Raw genomic sequence first — 17879 nt, 5'->3', positions numbered from 1 at the left:
GTTTGGCCTTGCTGAGGGTACAACTTTCGTTAAAAGTGTCTGAAGTTTAGCCTTACCAAGACCATAACTTCAGTGAAAAATGTCTGAAGTTGGCTTTGACAAGTCATTATATGTTGGAAGCTTGGCCTTGTTATGGCTACAACTTCAGCAAAAATATTTAAAGTTAATCTTAGCAAGTCAGATCAAACTTTGGGCAAAAATATCTGAAGTATGGCCTTCAGACAGTCAGACCAAACTATAGGCAAAACTGTCTGAAGTTTGGCCTTGACAAGGCCACACTTCAGACAAAAAATATATGAAGTTTAACTTCAGACACAAACTTACAACTTCAATCTCGTATGTCGATGTGATTCCAGATCTATTAAATTTGCAAAAAATATTCAACTTTAGCTACATCTCAAACAATGGTGCCAAAATAATATATTTTGCTCCTTAAAATCAGAAAAATAACACGGTATGTCACTTTACACTATATTAAAATGGCCCACTTTTACAAATAGGGATAATTTCACAAACAACTCATGAGGTTTTGACTTATAAAACAGATTTTTCTTGTGGTAGGTGTTCGGCCATCGATTTCAAATGCTTACTATATTTGAAATTTATGAAGTTGTGTTTGGTTATACTTTTTGCAAAAGATATTTGAAAAATGTTCATGTTTGAACGTATTTAAATATAGCTTCAAAAGTGAAATGTGAGATGGAAAACAGATTATAAGTTGTTTTTCAAATTTGAAATACAACCTCAAGTTGAATTTGAAATTTTCATGGCCAAACACAATATTCAAATAAATTGAAAATTGCGAAAAAAAAAGTGATCAATTTTCATAGCCAAAACTATTATCTAGACTAGTTTGCCCCTTATTTTGTGGTTTATTAATTTTATTTTAGCAAGAAACTATATTAATTAGATAGTATTCTCAAGGGTAATTTACTCAAAATACTTGGGGCCTGTTTGGAAAGCCACCTTGTAATTGGAATTGGTAATTACACAACCTAGTAATTAAACAATATCGTAATTATGACGACCTGTTTGTCTGTCATAACGTAATTACAAGCATATTGTTTGATTGCACAAGTATAATTACTCAGTTTGATTAAATTTTAAAAATAAAAATTAATTATCAAAAATTAAAAGTTAACATTTGACAAATGTTTACCTTTATAAATGACATCAAATTAGGTATATAAGATACATATTATTTATTAAATATATATTAATAATTATTAATTAGTAAAGAATATTATAAAGATAATTGATATGTATTTCTCAAATTAAAATAATATTTTAATTTAATTAATTATAAAAAATAAAAGTATACATTTTGTAAGAATATCATAGACGACATGTTTAAGAAAAAGATTAATATTTATAAATATAATGTCAAACATTATTCAAATATTTGACAAAAATTATAATTTATCAATGAAAAAGGAACAACATGCAATTTAAAATAAGAAATCAATACTACTAAAGCAAATAAATTGGAACCGAAAATATAACATAAATTCAAAATTCATTTTTTAACATAATATTCTTATTTCAAATTCCGAACAACATAAAATAATTTCCAACATAACCTAAGTAATTTTATTCATAAGAAAAGGAAAACATAAGTCTATAACCTCATTTCAACGACGAAATGCCACTTTAATGTCATCACTTATTATATGCCAATTTTTTTTATGACTCATTTTTTCTAATACTAGGAGATGTAATTTCAAAAACTAGAATAATAACATTGTTACGCTGAATGAAGAAAAAAAGAATAGCAAATAAGAAATAGAAAATACGGGCAATCGCATGGAATCACAAGACGTAAGGGCTGGAAAATGAGAAAAAAGCAAATGAAAGATAAACAATGTAAAAAATATATTTTAAAAAAATGAAAAAAAATTAGAGTAAAAATAAAATAATAGAAATAAAAAATAAATTTAAATAATAATAAAGTCAAAATAATAGAAATAAAAATAAAAAATAAAAAAGAAATTAAATTAAAATAAAATAAAAAGAAAAAGAAAAAAGATTAAGAAGCAACCTTGTATTACACCATGTAATTACACCTAATTCTCAACCCCTATTGAGATTGAAGATTGTAATTACTATCTCCCAATTACACCCAATTACATGTTGACCCTGTAATTACTTGGCCCGATAAACACATCATGCTGTGCAATTACACCCAATTCCAATTACATGGGTGGCTTTCCAAACATACCCTTAATTTTTTCCCTAAGAGATAGTCTTAAGGCGTGTATTAAAGACTAAGTGGACACTTGGTAGCTAGTTTGGAGGTGAATTATGCAACTATCAAATTCGGTAGCTGATTAGGAGGTAAGTATTCGGGTACAACAACAACAACAACATACCCCAGTGAAATCCCACAATGTGGGGTCTGGGGAGGGTAAAGTGTACGCAGACCATACCCCTATCTCGGAAGATAGGGAGGTTGTTTCCGAAAGACCCTAGGCTCAAGAGAAATCACAACGAGAAAGGTTAGATAAGCACAAGCAGTTCAAAGCAAAATGTAAATGAAACTAAAGAAAGCGAATAAGTCAAAATAGAGCAGTCTGAAAAAAGGGAGCAGTAGCTACCACAGATAAATAAGATAATCGAAGTACAAGAAACCACATATAGTAGCAAGAAACAAAGGACAATAGACTATAGATCGAAACAACGACTACCTACTGGCCTTCTACCCTAATTTGAATCCTCCAAAACCTCCTATCTAAGGTCATGTCCTCGGTAAGCTGAACCTGCGCCATGTCCTGTCTCAACACCTTTCCCCAATACTTTTTCGGCCTACCCCTACCTCTTCTGAAACCATCCATAGCTAACCTCTCACACCTCCGCACTGGGGCATCTGTGCCTCTCCTCCTCACATGCCCAAACCATCTCAGCCTCGCTTCCCTCATCTTGTCCTCCACTGATGCTACTCCAACCTTATCCCGGATATCTTCATTCCTAATCCTATCTCGCCTGGTGTGCCCACACATCCATCGCAACATTCTCATTTCCGCAACTTTCATCTTTTGGACGTGAGAGCTCTTGACTGCCCAACACTCTGCCCCGTACAACAAGGTCGGTCTCACAACCACTTTGTAGAACCTGCCTTTAAGTTTTGGTGGCACCTTCTTATCACACATCACTCCTGAAGTAAGCCTCCATTTCATCCACCCTGCGCCAATACGATGTGAGACATCATCGTCAATATCCCCATGAGGTAAGTATTCGTGTATGAAATTAAAATACGGTGTTTGATTTACAATTTAAAAAACCCCCATAACTGATACATGTATAAATTATGAGGAAATCTATATATTATTTTATGCAAGACAGAAAGTATAATAACGAATACATGAATAACTAGGAATATTCATCTATCATCATTTCTAATAATTGAGACTTTGGAATTTACTTTTCCAAGCTCTTTTTGTCCAAAATACATGTACAATTATATATTATATTTTATTAAATAAGTAGGCGTTTGGTATTTTTTATTTTATTTGTAATATTAAAATTGGATTTGTGTTTGGTTATATTTTTTGCAAAAAATACTTGGCCGTGTGAATGTACGTATGTGAAAACTGGATTTTATGTGTTTTACTAGTTTCAAATACAGCTTCAGGTTGTTTTAGAATTTTAGTGGCCATCCGCTATTTTCAAATAACGTGAAAATATTTTTCGGAAAAAAGCTAAAATTCTCGGCCAAACGGGTCCTAAGTATTTTCATGACTAGGGTTTTATATTTAGTTCCATCATGACAATGCACTTGTCTCCAAACTAAAACCCTTGCAAAACCCAACAACTAGTCTTAACAGCAATGGCGGCAAACGAACCACTTAACACCAAGCGACAACGTCGTATACAGGCTAAGGTATCTCCTTTTTTGTTAGTATTTTGTTAAATGAAATTTCAGTTCCAATTTTTGCTTATTCTTTTCTAATGATTTTGGTAATGTCACCAATAGTGTTGTTGACAAGTTAATAATTTTGAGCTGTAAAGTCTTGTTTTGCTTAATATATGGGTAATGGGGTTTTGTTGCAGGAACTAGCTGAAGCAAGGAAGAAGAGGAGGAAGAAACATTACAATTTGGAGCAAGTAATTCATTCTTTTCTAAGCTTTAACTTACTTTTATAGACAGATGAGTCAATCTTTATCTTACTTCGTTTACAGATGTTAAAATATGGCATCTTTATTTTGTCAAGACAAGACATTTCTCTACATATTTAAACAAAGCCAAGATAAAATGATATCTGTAAAAACCCTTTTTTTAAATCAATAATGATATGGATAATAGTAATAAATGGCACCCTTATGATTTAAAACTACAATGTTTTCATCCCTTGATATTGTTATCACTCCATGCTCTACTGCTGCTATTACACTTCTTTTGCTGTTTTTTTAAAGTATGTTTCATTCAATCTTATTATCCAAGTGAAATCTGTATATTAACCTATTTATCGGAAATGTAAGGATAGCTCGATCTACAAATAAACCAAGGTGGTTGGTTGGAAACTGGATTTGATCTGAGGGCTGTGGTACTATGCAAGCAATTTGTATTTAATATTTTAATTGAAATATTTTGTGATATTACATTTAAAGACTTCAGCTTTGAGATTTCAGTTTGATACTTCAGCTTAGCGTTGAATGTCTGTGGAAATGATAAATGTTTATCACCATGGTGCCTCAATCTTAACATGGCTTCATGAAAGCTCTGGTAGTTGATTGTTTGTTTTGGCAAAACTGTTTGTGTTATCTGTATATGCTAGCTTAGTCATTCAACCATTGGTCTTTCAACAGGAGCTCGCATCACTATGGGAGAAGATGAGAACTCGAAATATTGCGAAAGAAGAAAGATCAAGGTGTGCTGTCATACAACTTCAAACATTTTGAGTTGATCCTGAATCTTTGCGGGAAGATTTTAACTTATTTGTTACTCGGTCTTTAGAATGTCTTCTCAACTTTTTATCCATTGATGCAGATTGGTGAGTGATGCTTTGAAGAAAATGAAAGGGAAGATCCCTGAAATAGCAAGCTCCCACGTTTCTTCTCGTGTTCTTCAGGTTCCATCCTCCCTCTTCTTCTTGTTGATGACAAGGATTTTATGATGCTCCAAATGGTTTTGCTAAGTCTTTTTTGTTAACGTAGACTTGTGTGAAACATTGTACACAAGATGAAAAGAATACTGTGTTTGTGGAGATTCGGCCTCATTTTATCACTCTTGCCACCAATACCTATGCAGTTCATCTGGTGACAAAGATGCTTGATAATGGTAACTTGTACTAATTATTCTTCTGAGCAATTTCATCAACTAAAAAACACTTATATGTCCTTTTTTGATATTTTCTTTTGTGCTTTGCAGCATCCAAAGAGCAGCAGGCAGAATTTATTTCCTCTCTTCATGGCCATGTTGGTACTCTTCTTAGGCATATGGTTGGTTCACTTGGTAAGATAACCTGGCCTATTGCTATGAGCTTGGTTTTGATCAATATTCTGCCTCAGATTTCGTTCATTTTTGCTTGATCCTGCATTTCTGTTTCAAATTCCATTCACCAGCTGTAATTTTGGGAGAAGAATTTTTTCCCAGTAATTCCCCTAATAAAACACCGCTTTTATTTTTGCAGTTGTTGAACATGCTTATCAGTTGGGAAATGCAGCTCAAAAACAAACTCTTCTGATGGAGCTGTATTCGCCGGAGCTTCAGTTGTTCAAAGATTTGATCTCAGCGAAGGAAGCAAGGTAAAGTTCAAGCTGTTAATGACAGCATCCTGCATGCCTACTTTAGGCTATTTAAAACTTTTCTAGGTTGCGGTGTCAGCTCGGGACGTTTTTACTTCTTCAACAGGGATATCCTTATGACATTTTTGTTTTTCTCTGCATTTCATTTTATCTTAAGTGTCCTTTTACTGTTGCTTCTTCACCTGATATTGTTCATTAAATCATGTTTTTCTTTTTAAACTGAATTAATTTTTTTTTAACTGATTTTTTTTTTTGAAACTGAAAATCATGTCGGTTCTCTTTTGATATACTTTACATTGTGCCTCATATTTGTTCTTTATGAATGCATTTGTTTCCTAATTTAGCCGTGATTCACATTTTATGATACTTCCAGGCTAGTTGATGTTATATCCAACCTACATCTTCAAAAGGGTTCAGTCATACGGCACATGACTTCTGTACTTCAGCCTATCTTGGAGAAAGGAATACTAGACCACTCAATTATACACAGGGCACTTGTGGAGTACCTAACTATTGCTGATAAGGTACCTCAGAAACCTTAATGAGGTATCAATGAGTTGGATTATTGTGAATCATCCCTTTCTAAATTTGAGTCTGTTCCAAGTCATCTGCTGCAGAAATAATCCAGCAGTTGTCAAGTCCAGACCTTGTTCGGATGATTCACACAAAGGATGGATCCAAGATTGGGATATTCTGCATCAAACATGGGAGCGCAAAGGTTTTAGAGCACTCTTTATATATCTAAAACTTGTCCTACTGATTTTTTTGTAATTGAACTGATTTCAAATGCCGTTTGAAACCTTCCTGTTTTAGGAGCGGAAGAAAATCATAAAAGGGATGAAAGACAAAGTTGGAAAGATAGCTCGTGATAAAAGTGGGACTTTGGTAAGCATGATTTTCTTGCACTTGCTAAATGCTTTGGTCTATTTGTGTCCACCATGCCTTCTTTCAGATACTGCCGGTCTTCATCTCTGCACTGTCTCTCATTTATATAGTGCACCTTTATGCTCCTATTAGTTTCACAGCTTCCATTCTCAATAACTTTCAGGTGCTTGTCTCCATCCTTTCAATTGTTGATGACACGAAACTTCTATCAAAGGTTTATTCCAGCTGCTTTTCCTAACTTATCCAGGCTGCAAGTCTGCAACCTGTTATCGAGGAGTTTCGCTCTTAAAGCTGGTCACATTGAATTCTTTGCAGGTCATCATTCGTGAGCTTAAAGGAATCCTGAAGGAGCTTCTTTCGGATCAGGTTCGTCCTTCATCTGGTGTTTGAAAACTTCTGCATCCCCCCTCTCCTTTTGGGCTTGTGTCCTGTGAATATTTTATTGTGGTTGTTGGTTCTGGCTGTCACAGAATGGTAGGCGCCCATTGTTGCAATTACTGCATCCAAATTGCTCGCGCCATTTCAGCCCTGATGAGTTAGCAGCCCTTGGTTCATCTGTTCCTTTGCTTGTTACCAAGGTACTTTTTCAGCTTTTCTTGAAATTACACCATCATCTTATAAAAAATTTTCATGAGATAAAAAGTGCCTTGTAAGCAGTGCAGCTAAATTTAATGCTTGTTTTTTTTTTAAAATTTGATAGAGCCCCTCAGAATTAAATGTTACATTGGGCAAAGAAACAGAAGCTTCAGGGCTTGGTGAAGCTGGTAACGAAGATGAAGCTACTGCAGCTGATGCCACCCAAAGTTCACATTTGAATGAAGGAGGAAAGAAGGATCCTCTTACAAGACGGCGAGAATTACTGGTCGATAGTGGGCTAGCTGAGGTCAATACTTTCTACTTTCTCATTCATGTATCTATAGAGCTGTTTTTTTTTGGCCAAGTCTATAGAGCTGTTTTTTATTAGAGGAAAAAACTTAAATGGTCCCTTAACTATAGGTGAAGGAATATTTGTATCACTTATATATAGGGTAGAATATAAACATCCCTTAAGTATCCAAAAGTGGATAAATTTAGTCTTTGCCTCTAACAGAGAGACTATACTAACGCTAACTTGCCCAAAGTTAATGAAAACACACCCACGGAAACGTATAGAAGATGGATAAAAGCCTTTCTTCTTAAACTTGTTCCATCAAAAGCCAAGTTTTGCCTTTAAAAAATATTTTTTGCCAAAATAGCGAAGAAGTTAGGGATTTTTTAATTCTCACATCTATGGTGGTGCGTATAATTCAAACTGCCCCAATTTGAAAATCATCAAAGCTATGACAGTTGTAGGTTTGGTTTCTCATAAAAGAGACCCTATCAAGTCATCAGGCATGTCAACTCCTTTTTCTATTTTGCTCAGTGTATGTGCTTACCTTTCCTACATTATTTCCTGTAAAACAGAAGACCTTTTCTTTTTGAAATCATCTTTTGGTAGTCTTAAAATGTAAAGACCAAGTTTTTTTTGATTGTTTGTAAAGACCCAAGTTTTTTTTTGATTGTTTGTAAAGACCAGTTTTTTATCTGTGCATAAATATCCAACAAAAAAAAGGCTTGGTTGTGTTATTGTTTTTTTGTTTTTAACTTCATCAGCACAAGAAAAGCTGAACAATTAGCTGATTAGTGAATTTTTGTTCATTTCTCCTGATTGCTAATGTTTTAATAGTAGATTTTTAGCGCCTATGTTTTTGTGCTGACTGGCTGTCTTATCTATGTTCTCTCCCTTATATATTATATATATATATATATAAGGCATAAAAATATTCCTTCAGTTATCAAGCTTGTCGCCTTGGCCATTTCGCTTTCTGTGATCCTCGATTCCTTTCCTTCGGCCGCTCTCCTTTAGTTAAATGAATTGTGTATTCATCTCCTTTACATACTCACCTTTATCCGCTTTACCAAGTCATTCCTGATCAATAATGCAGAAACTCATCGATGCATGTTGTGAGATGGCGGAGGAATTGCTAAGATCAAACTTTGGAAAAGAGATCATATATGAGGTATTATCCTGTTGTTTTGATAAAATTGTTGCATTTTCAATGTATCATAACCTTTAGGTACCAAGATGTCCTGAATAAATGTTGAACATCTTTCCTGAGCTATGACTCCGTTCATTTTGTTTTTAAACTTCATATAAAAATAAACTTGGGGTTGTGACATTACATGTTGACTCACTTCATCTCAAACTCACACTGTACGTAATTTGGAAATATGCTGCTTAAGACATGCTAAATCTGTTGTTTTGCTATCATGGAGATGTTTTACTCATTTTGATTTGATATAGGTTGCCATGGGAGGTGCCGACAGCATACTTCGTCCAACTTTAGATGGAAAGTTGGAAATTTTACATGGCGTTATAGCATCTCTGGCAGCACATCCTAAAATGGAGGGATCAGATGAACATCTCTTTGAACACTTCCATTCTAGCAGGACCATCAGAAAACTGGTCTTGGACTCCCCTTCTTTTGCTTGCACGTTGTATGGAAAAGCACTGAAAGGAAAATGTTCAATTTGGGCTCAAGGCCACAGGTTGGTTTGGTTAAAACTCATTTCCTCCTTTCAAGCAGAGAAAAACCTCTTTCTGACTTCTTTTACAATTTGCAGTGCGAAAATAATTAGTGCATTGTTGGAAACTTCAAGTTCTATGGTACACAAGCTTGTGAAGAAGGAAGTGCAACCATTGGTAGATAGCGGTATCCTCAAATTAGCCACCAAATGATCTCCTAAAGCAGAATGAGCCAACAATGAGTTAAACGTCAGCGGACTTCAATCTAAGAATGAAGTGTCCAAGGTTATTATTTTATCAAGGAGTGCTTTGGACGAGTTCCTGGCAAAATGCCTTCACACTCAAAATGAAGTTTTCTATCAAGTCAATGAATAGGTGATACCACAAAAGAGTGTTATTTCTCTCTGTTATTGTACCATATATAAAGATATGTAACAATTTTGTTCTGTTGAAATCTTGCATTCTTTCCTAATATTCAGTAAAGCCCTTCTCTATTAGTCAATTAAACACATCTTCTGGAGGTTTTTGAAGTCTTCCTGATTTGTCTATATTCCATTCCAAATCCTTCCCGATACCTCCCAAGGAAAATCTCGAATTTGACATGGAGAAGTTGAAAACTTTAGTGAAACATTCTTAGCTAGTTATAAGTTTTAATTTTTCAATGCAGTCTGATCCAAACACTGTACCAGGAAGAGACTAAATGAATTAAAACAACCTAAAGGAGATTGGTATCTCGTAGGTGTTATTGTCAATATATGCTTAGAGCTGGTTCTACTAAATCTTTGCATATGCTCCCTTTTCTGATCTAGGCTTAAATACTGGGTAGCTAGAGACATGTTTCTCAGTGCTTCTTTCCTGAAATCTACGCGACAACTTCCTATAATTGCTAGGATGAGGATAGCCTTGTAACTCATAATTGGATGGATTAAAGATTGGTATCTCGTTTTGTCTTGTGAATGTCTGAGGTTGGTTCATTGAGTATGTAGCGGGCGAAGACTTCGCCTTCAAACAAGTGTTTATAACTGCAACTTCTTCCATAAATCTGGCTTTAAGTTCTTTAACACGTCGCGAAATGCTTCTGGAAACTGGCCATGCCTTGTCTGTAGGAGGAAATGTTTTGGCCACTTTTGCAACATTGCCATGTCTAGGTGTTTTTTCACTTGATTTTATGGAGCACTTTGGGCATATGTGGTTTCTTCTGTCTGTTTCAAAAGCCTCTCTGCCTGCTTCATCCGTCAGGCAAACATATGCCTGTACCAAAACAAGATGAGCCTTTTAGTAATGATCAAAATGGTAACGAGAACTAATTGTTCAAAAGGATAAATAAGGAAAACAAGAACTGCTTATCAGTTTTGTTTACCAAACATGTTGCTCAATCTCAAGGAAAAAGGTACAAAGAGGAAAGGGAAAAAAGTAAGTTTGTGTCTACAAAATCTGCAGTTGGATGCTAGCATCATTCTTGATTTTTACCTACTCTAAATTCATGTATAACTAACTACAACCACCTACTATAATGCATTTAAAATTCTATGTTCCTCAAAATGTCTTCTAGATAAAGCTTACACCTTTACCCACTTCAAATTCATGCATAACTAACTACAACTACCTACTGAAAAAAGAAAAGTTGGGAGAGGAAGTAGAGAAGCTTTAAAACCACCCATAATATCCAACTGAGCATGCTTTTTTCTTTTTAAATTTTTATTCTTGCGTCCTGTATGTATAGTGGATTTGGTCGTAGCTATCCAATCAATAATTTAATATGACTAACTCGAAAATACGTTCTAAAAGTGACGAATTGGCTTCTCCCTAACAGGAACCGTAACGAACTTTTACTTTGGCCATGAAAATAAAAAAAAAGTCGATTCTGTTGATTGCCTCATTCTTCAACAAATAGATATGGTTTTTGAAAGCTCCTAGTATAACTAAAGAGCAGTCTCATAATAAGGGAAGTTTAAATCATAGTCCATACACATTGCAGTTAGTCCTTTGCCAAAAGTAGTACCAGGGAATGAGCATGAAAAAGTTGGAATACCTAAATTAAATGAGAAACCAAAGTTCATATGCCTACCTGGGAAACCAACTTGAATGCAATTTCTGCTTTGGGATGTTTGTTCTTATCAGGATGAAGCTGCATTGCTACAGTTAAATTTAATTAAAATATTGTGTTATATACAAATTAAAAAATACAAATTATCTTGCAAATTAGTACTAGTACCTAGTTTACGATATCTCTGCTTAATCACATCTACTCCAACACTCTCATCAACCTGAACTCAGAAGTCAGAATCATCAATACTAGGTACAAGATGAGTCCTAAGATGATTTTTTTGGGAAGAAATCTTACAATGAGAATATAATTACAGTGTCAAGAGTTCAAGTTCAATTAGCCTTATATAAATTGCTATGTATTCTATTCCTTGGTCAACCATCAAATTCAACATCTTTTACGTCCTCGTTAACTATATATGTGAAAGAAAACAAACACAATATTATGGAAGTGCATGTGAATATTTAAAGAGACGTACATCAAGAAGAAGATACCAGTCGATGAATGCAGACTTTGTGGGATATTGATGTGAACAAGGAATTATGACACCTTTAGACAAATCACAAATCTCTGACACCAATTTCCATTTTGCAGATTCATTTCCACTACTTCTTCCCATGTAGAATGCGATTAATTCTTCAAGAATCAAATGTTATGGTCACTTGAACATGTATACCAAATTCAAATGCAATGATACTTATGGTTAGTCTACTTGAATATGTCTACCAAATATTAAAATGCAATGATGATTCTTTATGATTACGGATGGAATATGTATGGATAGTATAGATGAGAGTAATTAAGAGCGTTAATGGAATTTAATGGGTGGAGCGGTTAAGAAAAAGAAAGCGCATATATAGTTTGCGGGGTACATTTGTTTTTCAAAAGTGGTTCAGTTGGTGGAACCAAGAAAGAATAGGGCGAGTATTTTACTGTAAATGTTGACATGTGGCATTATGTTATTTGATCTTGGACAAATTAACATCTTCCTTAACCAATTTTATGACGATTGGGAGAAAATACCAAACTCATGTCACATGTCTTCACATATCGCTCTAATTACTTAAACGTAATTAATTAATACGCATTCTCACATTACCGCTTAGGACTTGTGAGTTTTGAATATTTTCCTACTTTTCTTAACATAACATATTGTGCGTAGTCCCACATTGTCTAGTTAAATACTTTCTCCGTTTACTTTTACTTGTCTACTATTCCAAAAAATGATTTTCACTTTTACTTATTCATTTTCCCATATCAAGAGCAAAATTAATTTATTTTCCTGTTTTACCTTAGCATTAATTACTCATTGCAAATCATTTTCCAAATTCATTAAGAACATACATTAATTAATATGGGTATCATAGTAAATTATGTATTTCATCTATTATTTTTTAAGGGATGTGAAAAGTCCATAGTGGACAAGTAAAAGTGAACGGACGGGGTAGCAGACTAGGATGTCATTGCAAGTAAACTTGTGGCATGCGGTTCAAATTTTAATCTTTGGTCGACGAGCCACTCCATTGAAAACGGATATTTTTATGCCTACCAATGGAGAATTTTAATTTGTGAGTAAATTACTAAGTGTATCTTTTGTCCATATGGTAGTAACATGTGTTTTTCATTTCTCGTTTGTGTAAAGCTTTGATCATTTAACCTATCATGTTGCTAAAAAGGTGTTTTCAGTTAGAAATTAATCATACGATAGTTTGTATTATAACTAATTTTAGTGATGCAAAATCATTTTACGTTAACTACAAACTTGCTAAAACCGAACTCCAAATGTTTTAGTATTCTTAAGTTTAAACATTAAAATCAAATAAATTCTATGACTGTTAACTTCTCTTGATTAAGGGAAATACATACAATAATTTAAACGTTCAATCAAGAAGATGAATAGTTCATGAATCATGCCAACTTTGCTAAATTTATAATCTTACACTATGATGCTAACATTTACTGTCAATAATAATGAAGCAAAATAATCTGTTATCTCTTTTACTTTCTCGTGGACTTGTGTGTTGTATATCGACAGAATTTAGGTGTTTCACGTGATTGCCAATGGTCGTATCCTCGTTTGGTAAAGAGAATAATGAGAAAAGTAACTCATTGTAATATTATTTTAAAAAAGAACAAAATTGGGTCAAAATTTTGAACAGTAAAATTTTGGACGAGTAATTTATGCAATTTGAACCTCAAAGGATAATGCTAATGATAATTATGGTAATCTATATATAATATAAGGCTAGGCATAGACAAGGTGATGTGACACCTCTCTATAACTAGCATTCATATTTATCTTTTTTTTTTCTCATTTTTTGGCTTTTCTATATATATATTTTTTGTTTTTCCTACTAAATTTTATGTATTTTTGTAAGAACATTAAATGTCTAAATAATTAATACTCCATTTTTCCTTTCCACTTTTCCTTCTCTTAAAGTCTCACTGATGACATTCACCAGCCCACTACATCATCGGTTAAGGAAATTAATATCCAATTTTATTTTCTAAATAGACTGAACAAATTAATGCATGTAAATGTCTATGCCGTTTTATCTTCTTTTATATTCGTTATATGAGCTCCCCTCATTTTTCCTAATTCATGTGCTATTGTGATGCTTCAGTTTGCAATTCTCTTCTCATGCCCGAAAGTTGGAGAGTATTAGACCTTCTAATTTGATGATTTTTCATTTGCTCTCTTTATGTATATATTTTTTATTAGGTGTGCATAGTTGTTTAAATAGACTACTAAGTTGTTATCAGTACTTATTTTATGTTACATTAGTATAGGATTATGGCTAATGTAAAGAAAGTGATATATTTTGGAGCCTCGCCGTCGGTTTATTCTCAACAGGGAAGCCGAAGGAATAATGCTGGTGAGCAAGATTGGAGTTAAATTATAGTTATAAATCTACAAAACGGTATGCTATATTCTTATGTGACATGCCAAAGGACAATAATTGATACTTCTCACATTTCATTGATCGTTCAGTTTTCACATACTCTTTTGGTACTTGCTAAAGAAAAATGTACCAGGATTCATAAAACTTCTAACGGAGCTTGCAAGAAGGGAAAGGGATACAATGATTTATGTTTATGATGGTATGAATATTAAGTTGACTTTTCAATCTGATGATGGTAACATCTTAATTTATTCGTTTATGAAGTATTTTCTCTTTATGATGTTATGTTGGTTGAGATTTTTTTTTTTTTGGAGAAATAATTGAGAATATTCATATTTTCATGTTCCTTTTTTTTTTAAAAAAAATTAAAGCCCCAAGGGGGCAGATTTTATTATAATTAAAGAGCAAAGGGTCCAAAGTAACAAAAAGTAAAACAAAAGTACATAAGTGCAAAAAGTAAACTAATATATGTATGATTTAGGAAAGTTGATCCTAAATCCCTAAAATGAGCCGTCTCTTCCTCTTTGATGCCATACACCTGAAAAGTTCCACCATTGTCCATGGCTGCTCTCCGGCTCCAACCTCTTCTTCCTCTAGATCGGTAATCTTCTGCTCCTCTTTAGTCCTTTCTTCTTCTTCTTGTATGACTGTTAAGCTGCTCATAATTGCTCTTTTCTGCTCTCGCTTATTTTCGATTTTTGTTGTTGTTTGAGTTCCACCTCGGTCGATTCATCTGCACCACCGCTCCTGAAGTTCTTGTTTCGATTCCAGCTCGTTTGTGATGCTGAGATTGCTGTATGAACACTGAGCTTGTTGTTGCCTTTCTCCTATTCGATCTGGTATGTCCCTTCCTCTCTCTTTGCTATATTTACCTTCTCTGTATCTCTGCATTTGATTCTTGCTTGTTTTGTAATCTCCATTGTTCTGTCTTATGTATGTTTCGATTGAAAAGTTTGGCTGAACAAATATGTATCTTCCTCTTTGTGATTTAACCCATATAAAATTGACTTTTGTCCATTCGATTGAGCACAACTTGGTGCTAATACCACGAATTGAACATCGATCAACCTTATATTAATTAAAATCCCCTTTGAGGCTTTCCTGAGTTGGATCTTGATCATATTTGCTATGCATCTGAATTATTTTCTGTTTTTTCTGTTTCCTATATCCTGATTACACTGTGTTTCGCTGCTTGTTGGTATTCCTTCAGTGTGGTTGTTCTGTGGTACCTGTTGAATTAAAAATCCTCCATTTATGTTAGATTGTGTACCTGCAACCATTAGCAAACAGTTAGTGTAAACCAAATCCTTCACATTGTCCTCCCAAAGGATTTGAGTGTGAGGACCTCCTTTTCTCCCACCTTCCCCTATATTCAGTCTCCTTAACATGATCTAATTCTTAGATAGGGCTGCTGTAATTTGTCACTGTTCACAATTCTTTTACAGTGGCTCTCCATGTCATGAAAGGAATTGAATTGTATGTCCCCTGTGTCCAAAGCTAAATTAGCCAAGTGATCTGCTAATTTATTTCCTTCCCTATAAGTATGCTCTATCACCACCACTTTTTCCTCAATTATTCTCCAAATTTCTTCCACCATAGTAATGATTTTCCAAGGAATTTCCCATGTCCTTTGAATAATGTTCTTCAGCAATAGTGAATCTGTCTCTATCATTATTTGATCCCACTGATTGTCTTTTAAATACCTGAGAGCTTGTAAAATGGCCAGGGCCTCTGCCTCGGTGTTGGTGCTTTGAAGATCCTCCATTTCTCTGGCCTGTGCTTGTATCACATCTCCCCTTTCATCCCTTACACAAAAGGCCCTACCCGGGTTTCCTCTTGAGGCTCCATCAGTATTGACTTTTATCCATCCAATATCTGGAGTTCTCCAGGTCACTGGTGTTACTCTTATCTTTGGAGAATATCTTTGTAATGACTCCACAATCACATTCCAATTATATGGTGCATATCTAAAATTTTTCCTTCTCACCTTCATGAAATGAATCAAAGTATGCATCACCTGGTAAATGAGTTTTGTGATTGACACCTTCCCTTCATGTCTCATAGTGTTTCTCCTCTTCCAAAGTTCCCAAATAATAATAGCAGGGACAGCTTGGTTGATGCATTTGACATGTAGTCTACTAGGCATATCCCACCATCTATTAATTATTTGGGTAACTTGCATGTTGACAACCAATTTTGTCCCACCTTTCCTCCGAAATACCTATTTTCGCTTCCAATATTTTGGCAACTTTAAGAAAAAAAAAAAATTATTTGCATTTTTTTTTACTATAATTATTAGCTTTTATTAATACCGATATTTCATTAGCCTGTCATTATCTTTTACTACCATTATTATTATTACTATTATTATTATTATTATTATTATTATTATTATTATTATTATTATTATTATTATTTGTTATTATTACCAGTATTATCATAATTTGCGCTTCAGCATTTTTACCACCTTATGCATACGCATTGCATTTATTTCGCACAATTAAATGATAGCGTTTATTTGTTTTCAAAATATTATTGCACGGCTATTACAACGTCATATGATTTTATTACCTGAGCACTAATAATTACATATTTTATATAGCACACTTAGTATATAGTTAATTAAAATGGGTCTTTTATTCAAATTTAGAAGCCAAACTGTTTCTTTCACTCAACCCATATTTTTAATTCATCTGGCCCAAATCAAAGCCCAATCAACAACATTATTTTTCGGACTAGCTCAGTATCACTTAAAATAATTACCAGCCCATTCATTTTAATACCCAGCTCAAAAGAAAAATCGACCCAGTCCATTAAATCATTTGACCCGACCCAATTCTATTTGAACAAAAGGAACCACTAGGGTTCCTTTCATTCTCGCAGCCGCACCCCCCACGCTCCTCTTCTCTTCTCCCTTCTTCTCTCCTACGAAACCCTAGCCGCCTCTGTTCCCCGCTCCTTTCTCTCTCCCACGTTCGTTATGTCCCCTCTCTCTCCCTGTTCCCCACGCCTGTCTCTCCCACTTCCCTCTGTCCCCCACTTCCCTTTGTCCCCCCGCTCCTCTCTCTCCTCTTCACAAACGAAAAAAAAAACCTATAAATATTGGTTCTCTGTAATAGAAATGTCTTCTTTTTTTAGCCGCCTGAAAACTCCATAGAATTGAGAAGCTTTGTTTTAGCCGCACAAAATCCCAAAAAAATTTAATGCTCAGTAGTGTTTGCATTTTCTGAATCGAGCAAAAATCCGATCATCGTCTTTGTTTCATTTGCCTGATATGGTTTCGCATCTGAGTCTATGCAGACTCAGAGATTTGAAGTGTTCGAGGGTATATCGGAGATCCCGCATCTAGTTCGCTGCACCCAAGAAAGGTCGGTAATCCTCCTTCTCCTTTCGCTTCAGTTCTGTTCTATGTAAATTCATGTAGTTAGATTAGTTTAGTTTAGTTGGTTCTAATTTGGTATGTTTAGACTGCTAGTTTGTGTTCCTTTAGTATAATTTTCTTCCTCGTCAGAGTTTATTTTCATTTTTTTTAAGTTCTGTGCCTTTTTGATTTCTCATAAAATTAGCTTAGTTTTTTTTTAATGTTGTCGGAGTTGGATAAGTAATGGTCTTCCCTATTTCAATTCTAGCGCTCTTCCCTTTTCTTTATGTTTTATATAGTTCTGTGATTGTGGATTAGTCAGATTAGTTCTGAGTCGTTGGGTCGTGTTTACATCTCAGTTTTCTTTACTTAAGTTCCTGGGATTCAGATGCTTAA

At 34.3% G+C, this 17879-nt stretch overlaps 2 protein-coding genes across 3 annotated transcripts; one reads left to right on the top strand and one right to left on the bottom strand.

Moving 5' to 3' along the window:
* The first annotated feature begins 3723 nt into the window (after window positions 1-3723).
* On the top strand, window positions 3724-9679 carry LOC132626665 (pumilio homolog 24). Of its 2 annotated transcripts, XM_060341611.1 has the most exons (17): window positions 3724-3877; window positions 4048-4101; window positions 4804-4865; window positions 4985-5066; window positions 5152-5275; window positions 5366-5449; window positions 5628-5742; window positions 6116-6266; window positions 6347-6460; window positions 6556-6627; window positions 6791-6841; window positions 6943-6993; window positions 7098-7205; window positions 7328-7510; window positions 8592-8666; window positions 8951-9195; window positions 9271-9679. In XM_060341611.1, the coding sequence occupies exons 1-17, from the start codon at window positions 3824-3826 to the stop codon at window positions 9383-9385; spliced, it is 1740 nt and encodes a 579-aa protein (XP_060197594.1). In that variant the 5' UTR covers window positions 3724-3823; the 3' UTR covers window positions 9386-9679. The 2 variants fall into 2 exon arrangements, with proteins under 2 accessions (XP_060197594.1, XP_060197595.1); XM_060341612.1 differs by lacking the exons at window positions 3724-3877; window positions 4048-4101 and adding an exon at window positions 4128-4720.
* A 134-nt stretch (window positions 9680-9813) lies between these two features.
* LOC132628687 (uncharacterized) lies at window positions 9814-11838 on the bottom strand. Its single transcript, XM_060344454.1, has 4 exons — window positions 11698-11838; window positions 11388-11439; window positions 11241-11308; window positions 9814-10423 (listed from the first exon to the last, which is right to left on the bottom strand). The coding sequence occupies exons 1-4, from the start codon at window positions 11836-11838 to the stop codon at window positions 9947-9949; spliced, it is 738 nt and encodes a 245-aa protein (XP_060200437.1). The 3' UTR covers window positions 9814-9946.
* Between the last annotated feature and the right edge of the window lie 6041 nt (window positions 11839-17879).

This window comes from Lycium barbarum, chromosome 2 (assembly GCF_019175385.1).
Source record: "Lycium barbarum isolate Lr01 chromosome 2, ASM1917538v2, whole genome shotgun sequence".
In the NCBI taxonomy this organism is placed as follows: domain Eukaryota; kingdom Viridiplantae; phylum Streptophyta; class Magnoliopsida; order Solanales; family Solanaceae; genus Lycium; species Lycium barbarum.
Note: the sequence above shows the minus strand (reverse complement) of the source record. Positions and strands in the feature narration are given on the sequence as shown.

Coding starts and splice junctions, on each gene's coding strand:
- LOC132626665 (XM_060341611.1), top strand. CDS start 3,824: ATGGCGGCAAACGAACCACTTAACACCAAGCGACAACGTCGTATACAG. Junction 6,628..6,790: donor GTGATAAAAGTGGGACTTTG/GTAAGCATGATT, acceptor AATAACTTTCAG/GTGCTTGTCTCCATCCTTTC. Junction 8,667..8,950: donor GAAAAGAGATCATATATGAG/GTATTATCCTGT, acceptor GATTTGATATAG/GTTGCCATGGGAGGTGCCGA.
- LOC132628687 (XM_060344454.1), bottom strand. CDS start 11,838: ATGGGAAGAAGTAGTGGAAATGAATCTGCAAAATGGAAATTGGTGTCA. Junction 11,440..11,697: donor ACTGGTATCTTCTTCTTGAT/GTACGTCTCTTT, acceptor TTCTGAGTTCAG/GTTGATGAGAGTGTTGGAGT. Junction 10,424..11,240: donor CATTCAAGTTGGTTTCCCAG/GTAGGCATATGA, acceptor GTTTTGGTACAG/GCATATGTTTGCCTGACGGA.